Source organism: Nuphar pumila, chromosome 2 (genome assembly GCF_984573655.1).
Source record: "Nuphar pumila chromosome 2, dmNupPumi1.hap1.1, whole genome shotgun sequence".
NCBI lineage: Eukaryota > Viridiplantae > Streptophyta > Magnoliopsida > Nymphaeales > Nymphaeaceae > Nuphar > Nuphar pumila.
The window spans coordinates 63680714-63691909 of NC_143250.1; the positions used below are offsets into that span (position 1 = coordinate 63680714).

Below are 11196 nucleotides of genomic sequence, written 5' to 3' on the forward strand. Positions count from 1 at the left end.
AAGATATACCGGTGAATGATTATTTCAAATATTTGGGATCCATCATTCAAAAGTATGGAGAAATTGATGGAGATGTAAATCATAGGATAAAGGTTGGGTGGATGAAATGGAAAAGTGCTACTGGAGTGTTGTGCGATCGTAGAATGCCATTGCGGTTGAAGGGAAAGTTTTATAGGACGACTATTAGACCCGCTTTACTATATGGTACGGAATGTTGGGCTGCCAAGAGACATCATATTCAAAAAATGAGTGTAGCTGAGATGCGGATGCTTAGATGGATGTGTGGAAATACAATAAAAGATAAGATTCGGAACGAAGAGATACGTAAGAAGGTAGGTGTTGCACCCATTGAAAATAAGATGCGAGAGAATCGTTTACGGTGGTTTGGACATATTCGGCGAAGGCCTAATGATGCTCCAGTTAGAAGGTTAGAGAAATGGGAAAATATATTAGTTAAAAGAGGTCGGGGTAGGCCTAGGAAGACTTGGATGGAGATGATAGGAAAGGATATGAATGCTTTGAACCTCACCGAGGACATGGCGTTGGATAGAAATGATTGGAGGAAAAGGATTCATGTGGAAGACCCAAAATGAATTTCTTTTTTGGTTCATATCGCTGACCCCAATTGTTTTGGGATGAAGGCGTAGTAGTTGTTGTTGTTGTTGTTGTTGTTGTTGTTTCTTACTACATAACCAACTTCTACGAGCCGAGCCGAGTTCCTATTGTTCTCATATTAAGCTTGCCAAGCCTATTTTAAGAGTTTGAACAAGCTATTTACGAGCCGAACATGAGTCCTTGTTTCCCAGCGCTACTTATATGCATAGTGTGACAATATTGCGAGAAATTGCCTGAAAGTTTAAAACGGCAATTTCTTATGAGATTTTCAAAATATTGCAAGATTTATGAAAAAAACATAAATACCGTGATTTAAACATGATATTTACGTTTTAAATGGCTATTTATCGTGAAAAACAATGTATTTTTATTTTTAAATAATTGTTATTAATATTTCCTTATAATAAATAAAAATTTTATTTTTTAATTAATTTTTTTATTGCCGAGATTTTGCCAAAAAAATTGCGAGATTTATGAAATTTTTTTAATTTGTCACGAGTTTTTAAAAAATGAGATTTTGCCGTTTGTCACTATGCTTATATGTCCTCCCAGAGTCTTATCTAAGGAAATCCTTATATAAGAAGGAAGCGAAATGTACACAACATTTATGTGAAAAATTAGCTCAAATAATGTATGCTAAATTTGTTCATGGGCTTGGGAATTATCAGTTCTATTAGCAAATAAGAAATTGCAGTTAATTTTGTGGCCATCTCTAATTTTCCATAGAATTCAATGCATGTATCTACGAATATGAAAACAATGTCATGCAACACCAGTTGAAAAGTGCCATGCACACGATTGAATCACCTGCTCTCTCTCTCTCTCTCTCTCTCTCTCTCTCTCTCTCTCTCTCACACACACACACACACACACACACACACACACTTACATTACACGCAGGTGCACACACACACACACGCACACACAGATCAGTGGGTCTGTCCTAATCAACCTGGGCATGAATCAAGATGAGCATTTCCAAAAATCATAGGTACATGCCTTCTTGTTTTGCTTTGCTTTGGTTTTTTTTGCTTAATCTAAGTGGAGCTCTTGGTTCAGGAAGAGGCTCATCTAGGGAGAGTTGGCAGCCTTTAGAAGTATTTGTCGTTGCTTGTTTACCAGAAAACATGTGCATCAAGTTATTTCCACCACAAACCCAAAATTTCTTATTGCAAAGTTTTGGTGCAGTGTGAGCCATTGGTATGAAAGCACTTTCAAGAACCTGTATACACAAAAAATCTTTGATCTAATTGATGCTTACCACTGAAGAATATCACATTTTTAGGGTTTGGTTTACAAAAAAAAGCAGTAAAAAATAAAAAAAACAATATTATCCATACCAGTCCGTACCTAAGCATGGCAAATCCTTTTTCATTATATTTATGTCATACACTAGAACAATCCTCAAGTTATATGCCCAATTTTGTTGAGGCAATGTGTCTTTTTATGTTTTAAGAAAATGAACCAGAGGATATGGATGTCAATGGATTGGATTTTATCTGACATCTGAACCAAATCTAATCAGATTATTTTGGTTTTTGCTACCAAATCTGATTGCCACTTAAAAAATCAGATTTGATGTATGCTTTTTTCTTCCAAATCCGAATCTGACTCGGAATCCGAGTAACCAATACCGGCTTAATTAGGTCAGATTGAGTAAACCCTAATCCAAACCGCTTACATCCTTACCACAGGTTAGTTTTTTTTTCAAAATAGACCTTCATCACATCTTTTATAGATGCTGTTAGATTGTTATAACATTCAAAACTAGATCAGACTGACTGAGTGGTCAAATAAAATCTGAATTTTTGCTCCATTAGATCAACTTATCCAAACTTCCTCGAAATTTCAAAATTGACTGATATGAATGACATTATGATTTAAATTTGATTATTTGACTCCAGCCTAGTGCACCATTTACCAAATAGAAAGCAGTATGGCCCTATATTAGTTGGTAAAAGCCGGGAAATTTTATATTTTATAGCACCAATCCCTACCATTTTCTAGTCAGAGGCTAAAAGAGTTCAATTAATTAGTTACTACATTTTTAGTACTGGCAGAGTGGCAAAAGGTTTTTCTATTGAATGCAAGCTTGGGATCACCAAGAGAACATGAATGATGCTTTAGGTAGAAAGAAGCTTTTCTTGGTTGGCCTATGTTAATTACTAGATGGTGCTAATCACTAATAAGGGGTCCTCAACCAACCAAACTTTCTCATACAACATTGATAAGCAACTACCATAGTCTTCAGTAAATTTCGGATGCTATAGTGTCATTAAATGCCCCGATGTGTGGATTTCTGCTCCTGATCCATACAGAAATGGCTATTGATGGTTAGGGGGAGGGGGGTATTTTTGATGGTTTTGCCACGATGCTTTTATGTTTTAATGATATCTTTCTGTTCATTCTATTTTGCTGTTGTATTTGGCTTACCAAATGAAATTTCATCGTTTGGGTATGCCTCTTGTCATTATTATCTATTTATCAATGATATTTTTCTTTCAAAAAAAACTAGTGTCATTAAATGCTTGACCAACCTAAAAAAAATGTCCAAGAAGCCCAGTTGTCATCACCATGCATGGGATTGTGCTTTATGTAACATGCCATGATCCTAATGAACGTGAAAGGGGCCAGTTAACCCCTAGCCTGCTTCTAAAACAACACAGCAGAAGATACAAGTGAGCTAAAAGTAGTTTTTGACTTGTAGTAGTATGAAAAACTCCCCCCCCCCCCCCCCCCCCCCCCCATGATTTCCAAGAGGTATTTATGAAAGTAGTTAAGGGACCACTTTGGAAGTAGTCCACATACCTAACAAAATGAATTGTCTAAAAAATCAGGAACTTATTATTCTTGGGGCAGATGGGTTTAATTTTAGGTGATTTTCAAGGGGCAGATAGGTTTAATTAGTGATTATGGTGTTCAATTAATCTAAGAATGAAGCGATTTGCAAATTAACAAAACTACAAAGATTTTGGAAGGAAAAATCATAGTCGCCAATCTCTTATCAGGATTTTCTCGGCAAAGGAAAATCTCACCATAATTTTTTTAAATGTTTTTCTCAGTATCATCATATTTAAAACAATGTATAAGAAGATATACAAAAAATGTAAGAAAACTATTAAAAATAAAAATATATATTAATATCACATTAGTTATGAGACAATATTGCAATAAAGACAAGACATTTTCAAAATATCTAACATTTTGAGAATTTCATAGTTTTTCGAGATTATACATGGTTTTGAAAATCTCACGATAAAATCCAGAAAACAGCCGATATTTGTGACTATGGGAAAAACTGTTGCACCTTTACCTGTCGCGGCAAGTTTTTGCGGCGCCTGTTTTTTTTTTTCACACAACAAAGAAAAATTAGGTAATTAATTTCCATTAAATCACAGGGTAAGTACCCTGCATAGAGGGTGGTAGAGGAGGAAACCCTAGTTTAGTGACTTTAGTCTTGTGTGTGGTAGGAGAGAAGTCATTGTAGTGAGTAACAAGCCTCTGATGCTTTTCACATCTAATTTTAAATTACAATGTCTAGGTCATAGGGGTGTGCCAAACTGTTGCTTCCAGTGTGAGCACTAGAAAATATAAAACAATTTAACATCCAAAACGCTTTGCTTGTACAGTTGCTTAAGCTGAGTGCACGCCCAACATGCACGGGACTTGTAGCCTTCACACACCTTTCTATCACCAAAACCACTAGGTTAAGAAGTTGATCCATCCACGATCATAATTAAAAAGGAAAAATAGGCTCCACCCAGGGTGGGTCCATTAAGCAGCCTGGTTCTCGGCGAGAGTTCTTCGTCATAAAAAATAAAAAGATATAGGAGAAAAAATACTAAAGGGTGATTTACATATAGGCACCTAATGTATGGCAAATTTAAGTTAGTTGCCTCGGGGTCCAAATATTTAAAGTAAGAGTAATCGGTCCGTGCTAAACCCATTTGGAGATAAACCACATGCTAAATGAGATTTTCAGCTTCTCCGTTTCTTTTTATGTGGTTCCAGCCCTATAAATGTGTTGGGCATGGTCGATTTACTAAGAATCCACACCTAGATCGTGTTTTCTATGAAAAAATGATGTTTGGAGCCTCAAAAACTTACAAAGATTTTAGACAGTTGATTTTAAACCCACTCATGTGTTGGAATCAAACTCCTCAAGAGCTGATCCCTGTAAAATCAAGTACATAGATCACATCTGTACAGTCAGAATTTAAAAATACTTAAAACTTGAGGCAGCTAAACACAAATTCACCACAGTTTAGACACACTGTATCTAAATTACTCAAAATAAAGACTGATAATAGCCTTCAGTTGAAATCTGCTTAAAACCAAAATGGTCATTTATCCATCCCGTGGATGTTTGGAGAATAGGGCTGCAAAAGTGCCCACTTGGGCATTCCGCTTGTCTGGCAGGAGCAGCACCTTGTGATGGGACATTGCAAGTTCAAATCCCAATGGTATAGTTGTATAACTGGTAGGATTCTGCCTAACCCTAGCTTGCCTTTAAAAAAAAAAAGTGCCCATTTATACTTTTATTTGGTAGATATAACCTTATAGATGTGCTACATGGTTTTTTAAAGTAGAAAATAAGGTTTGGATCATGTTTTTTCATATGTAAGTTGGGTTTCAATGTGTTTCAAAAACCAACAACCCATAATATATCAAAACATTATGACAAAAAAAAATATGTTTTTATATAAAACAAAAGATTATGCAAAGTGTGATCTCTAGCAAACAAATTCTGTGGTGGGATCAAATTGAGTTGGATATAACTATAACTTGCACCTATAATTTTTCAACTAAATTGTGCATACAATAGACAATATAGCAAACATATCCTTTTTTTTAGCACACGGAATCAGTCATATGTCGATTTGATTCTCTTGATCATTTAGATTATGTTTGGTTGCATTTCATGTGATTTTGAATGACATGCAATTTGAAAAGTACTCAAAACCAATTAAACATATATAAAACCTTTTTTTACACAAAACTCAAAAATCAAGATTCATAAAATGTGAGTTAGTACAAACCGAAGTAAAATTTAGAAAGTGAATCTCATTTGTGTAAGATTCACTTTCTCATGAGGTCTCGCTAGATTTTGAAAATGAATCTCTTTTGAACAGCATTTTCACTTTTCAAAACACAACCAAAGGTACCCTAAGTAGGCGGCCATATTTTATAACAGTACCAGTAACATGTTTGGAGCTCATATCACGACCTTAAAGAGACTTTTTTAACGGATGGCAGATACATTCAACTCCATTCTCAATTTTTTTTTTTTTTACAAGCATAACAATTGGAGTTTCGTGGAGAAAATGTGGATCTGAGACACTGAATTACATCATTATGAGAATATATGTAATATTCTATACTCCCAATATTGAAATTTTATTTAAAAGCAAGCAAAGTTCGTGAATGCCTCATAGTGTAAAGTTGATTGTGCCCGGAAGAATGTGACGTTGCATCTTTTACAAAAAATTAAAAAGGTAGGGACGTTCTTCTTGATTGTTGAACATCTCTAGCTAGGTCTAAAGTCTGATAGCATGCCAAAAGCTAGTTTTGCTGATCCAACTTTTTTTTTTCTCTCAAAAAAAAGTTTTTTTTTTTTTAATGACGAGGAACCCTTGCCGATAACCGAGTCACTTAATGGGCCTACACCTCTACCAGGTCTTTTGATGATTTTTGAGTGGCAGGATTGAGTTTTTCAATACCGGAAAGAGTTACCAACCAAGTACCAATGAGGGCTCCGCTTGTAGTTAGTGCACGTCTCCTTGTGTTGGGAAGTTGCAAGTTCGAAAGTAACACACGGATCCCATCATTTGAAATAGGATGGGTTCCATCATGCATTCAATCAACGGCTAGATGGTTCTGATGGATGGCTAAGATTGAATGTATGATTAAATTCATCTTACTTCAAATCATGGGATCCATGTTCATGATGTAATTGTATAACAGGTAGGGATCTGCCTAACCCCAACCCTAGCTTTCTTTGTCGAAAAAAAGAGAGTTACCAACTATAAGTAGTGTTAGTACCATCATGCATGTAAATTAATTGGAGTTTTGCCTCGCAAAGAGGTGGGCCCATTAAGTGACTCGATTCTTGGCGAGGGTTCCTCGGTTCTCAAAAAAATCAGCTGCTTGGAATTTAAGTAACTTTCAGAACCAATGGGCGTCTGGTGGTGTCCTGCATCTCATCTGCTGCCTAACAAATAAACATCTGGGCTGTCAATTTTCAATTTTGAGGTCCAGATGATTGTTGGGCTCATCCAAGTTTTACCAAAGCACCGATCTCACGTAACCCATCTCCTTTATGATATATATATATATATATATATATATATATATATATATATATATATATATATATATATATTTGCAACTTCCAGTTGGGGATTGATGGATGTGTGTGGTTTTGGTACATGGGTTGCAACAAACATATGCCATGAGTGGCTGAGAAGTCACTGAAACCCTCGTGGGTGACGTGGGGAGTGGAGCGAGTATTCAGCCTACTAGTCTACCACTTCCCTGCTAGTGCAACCTGTCACTCCTCTTTTTCTCTTACTTAGTTAATCTGGGGATTATAATAATAGTGAAATTACAAAAATAAAAAAAGAACAAGCCGTGTACCCTTGTTTAAGTATTAAAATATTGGTAAATAATACTTTGGTTAGCTACTTGCATCATTGGATTGAATCTTTTATTAGCATTGAACCACCAATGCTCCTGGATTTCCCTTATTAAACCCAAATTCATTTGATCTAATGGATGATGGATATCAAGAGAGTTTTGTATGGCCACAAAGAAAGTCAAGCTAGCCCTGTATAGGATGTAGAGTCAATAGAGGAAAATTGTGATTTATTCATGATGGATCAAACGAAATTATGTTTTCTGTTTTTTACCATACAAAAGGTGAATTGAATAGCCTCAGAAATGAAATATACAAAATTCAATGATCATCTTTTATTTAATATAGAAAATTTCAAACTGTTTTTAATGACATGCCAAGACCCACAGGAAAATTTTAATTAGTCATACTTTGATGTACTGCTCATAAAACGACGACTACCAATTTAAGTTCAGGTAATGACCTCTAAGACAAATCCATCTGCATATTAAAGAATTCTCAGAAGCACCATAGTCCTTAATTATTTTCATTATATCAGGCAATTTTCTTTCCATAAACTAACATCAGCAAAATGGTCCTTAATTGTTTTCACTTTGACAACACTTACGGGCTTTTAACTCTAACCTCCTACCTAATTTTCTTTACTATACTGTACTTCTGTGGACAAAACTTGATCAGTACTTCATCTTTTTCAATTAAAAAAATAAGTAATGGCTAATGGTATGTTTAATTTACTAGTAGCAGCAGTCAGTACACTAGTAGTATAAGTGTGAGTATTGTTAGTGGTGATGGTGATTGTTGTAGTGGTGGTTAGTAAGTAGGATGGTAGTAATGTATGGTTCAATTTGTGGATTAAAGAAATGAATTGTGTGAATGAGAGATGGGGAAAGGTGATGGTGATGAGGAGTGAGAAATGTGAATCCCATGTCTTCCACCAACCGATTGATGCTTTCCTTTCACCATCCCTACTGCTTTAAGTGTAGTGCTGGCAAAATTGCCTTACGTGCTGCCTCCACATCCCCACAAGTATGTTATCAGTATCGGTGAGTATCGGCCTGTATCGTGACAGAAATTTGACACGCTTCACCTATCACGTGTCTCGTTATGATTGACATATAATATTTTTTATTATTTTTTAGCCGAAGCTGAATCGGTGGCCCAACGATTCAGGGCCGATACCCATACTGACAACATGCCGGCACAACCAACCAACCATAACCAAAGAATCTGCCCTCCACAATCCAAACATCACACCCATTGACTTACCACCACTCCCCTCACACATCACCCGCAGCAAAACCCTATCTCTATATATAATATAGAGATGCCTTCCTTAGGCCCTCTTTTTCGTTAGCTCTTCTTAGGTCTATTTCAAAATCATAGTTTTAAGTATTTTTCTCACGTCTAATACTGCAGATGTAATGTGCAGGTTTTTTTTAGTGGAAACCCACTTTTGGATTGCCGAAATCTGACCTTTATACAGTTTTTTCCGGTGATCCAAAATCAATGGCTACTAAGGTACCAGTTTTTTCTAGCTCATAAAAAATATTTTTTTGTCGAAAAAACATGATCCAAGAGTAGATTCCCACTAAATCGAGCATGCTAAACACATCTAATGGTTCAGATATATCATAAAACACTTAAAACCTATTGGGCAGAGGCCTAATATTTTCAGTTCTCATATATATATATATATATAAAGAGAAGAAAATAAAAAAATGAGAACTAAAAAAAAATGAACGTGGGAAGCACCGTGTTTTACGTGGTGTGAAGGGCGGTATGCTTCCAGGCTTGTCATATGTGAGAGAATCGCGAGAAAAAGGAATGGAATGGGTTTGCTTGCAAGCCAACTGAATCTTCCCTTTTTCACCACCCTTTATTTATTTATTTTTTATTTTTTTATGGTGTGAGAATTTTAGGTTGAGTGAATAAGGATTCATGCTTTTATCATGCGTTTTTTTTCTCTTTTGACTACTTGGCAGTGTCTGTACATGCACACAACCACTAAAAAAATTCAGAAAAAAAAATGAAAAAGAACAAAGTATATAACCACATCAATCCCCCCTATCACCATAGTCTAAATCACTGCATGGATCAATTTAAATAAAGAAAATCATATACCCACATGTAATTTTGAAAAAAATTAGCTGATACAAGTATTGACTTTTGTCCCATTAATTTAATTACCGAAGTTTGGTGTGATAAGCAAACCCCCAATTTAAGACCAAAAAAGGAAGCCCCACAATTGGCCATGACATTAAAATCAGCGTTCAGGATTAAAACTAATGGAAGACAAAGTAGAAGTCTTGTTATTAGTTTATTGTCTTGGGTTGGCAATGTTTGTTATTGATGAGTGAGAAACTAGTAATTTGTTGCTGTTTAATTTTGTTTTTGAGTATAAATTTAGCAACTTTTCAGTTAGGCCTGGCTGTGTGATGCTTGGTTTAATTACTTCAATCTCTGCTTCTCCTTCACTATTTTTTTTTAGCTTCTTCATTTTTATAAATAAGCTGTATATCTTGCAAAAAAAGAAAACCCTAACCATCTGGCATCCTGCTTGCTTCTAGGACTCTTTCACGGCTACTCTTCACGGGGTGGCTTTGACTCCCCCCACTCTCCTCACACTATAAATAATTCCCTCACCTCTCTCTTTGTTGATCCATCAGTCAAGCAAAATATAAATAAACCAACCTCTCTCTCTCTCTCTCTCAACCTTGCTTGCTTTGGTCTTTCTGCTCTTGTTTTTTCTGTCTCTGAGTATGGAAGGCGCAGAGGAAGCCATGGGTATTGGTCATGGCAGCGACCTCGGCCATATTGTAAGAGGCAAGCGGACCAAGTGGCACAGGCAGTCTCCGGCACCCGCCATGGCGAGCTCGTCGAGCGACGAGCAGCTCCACTGGTCTCCGGCGATGACATCGACCGGGGACTTCGGTGACAGCACCGAGGAAGACGAAGACATGGCGAATTGCCTCATTCTCTTGGCACAGAGCGGCGGTTTCAATTCGGCAGGGACTTCGGGTGCTCCGGCGGCCGAGCCGCGAGCGAATTGCGTGAGCCAGCGTGCCCCCGACTTGTACGAGTGCAAGACGTGCAGCAAGTGCTTCCCTTCGTTCCAAGCTCTTGGGGGGCACAGGGCGAGTCACAAGAAGACCAAGGCTGGGGAGAACAAGGAGAGAGTGGTGGTGGAAGAGGAAGGGTTGGGGCTGTTCAAAGAAGGGAGTAGTATGGCAATGGTAGTGCAGCAGCAGCAGCAGCAGCAGAGCGTCAAGGCAGGAGGGAAGGCCAAGGTGCACGAGTGCTCCATCTGCGGATCGGAATTCACGTCCGGGCAGGCCCTCGGCGGGCACATGAGACGCCACCGTATCGTACCGGAATCTCCCGAGTCGAAGAAGCCCAAGACTGTCTTCACCCTTGATCTCAACCTTCCCGCTCCAGACGACTCCGATACCACCGAGTTCACCAAGTTTCAACCCGGGTCGGAATTCACAAGGAAACAGCCCCTCATGTTTGCGGCCTTGGTGGATTGCCACAATTGAGGTTTGGGAGGAGCAAGAAAGGAAGCAAAAAAACAACACCAACATAGAAAGCAATCAAGAGAGAGAGAAAAAAAAAACATCACCCCTCTCTCTTTCTCTCTCTAGATTGTGTTTCATTAATTTCACTATTCTTCACACTTGAAAAAGCACCAAAATGGTGGGGAGAAATGGGGGAGTATCATTGTGAATAAACTGTTAATATTGATTGGATTCTTTCATTTTGTTTTTGCCCTGTTCATATTATTATAGTACAAGTGGGTTTCTAGCATACTACACTGTTCTTTGATTTCTAGCACCTTTTTTTTTCCTTTTTGTGTCTTCAGACTGCTTATGGTGTGCCTAAGTGTTGATCAGGGAGAATGGGAAGGTGCCCCACAGTGGAAGAAAGGGAAAATGGCCTGATTATTTTTG

The 11196-nt window shown here is 37.4% G+C and overlaps 1 protein-coding gene across 1 annotated transcript; it reads left to right on the forward strand.

The window, feature by feature from the left end:
• Positions 1–10008: 10008 nt before the first annotated feature.
• Positions 10009–10785, forward strand: LOC149845583 (zinc finger protein ZAT5-like). Its single transcript, XM_089988533.1, has one exon. It carries the CDS (start codon positions 10009–10011, stop codon positions 10783–10785), a length of 777 nt encoding a protein of 258 aa, XP_089844659.1.
• The last annotated feature ends 411 nt before the right edge of the window (positions 10786–11196 follow it).

What these genes read in the sequence shown, in the direction of transcription:
- LOC149845583 (XM_089988533.1), top strand. Translation starts at nt 10,009, where the DNA reads ATGGAAGGCGCAGAGGAAGCCATGGGTATTGGTCATGGCAGCGACCTC.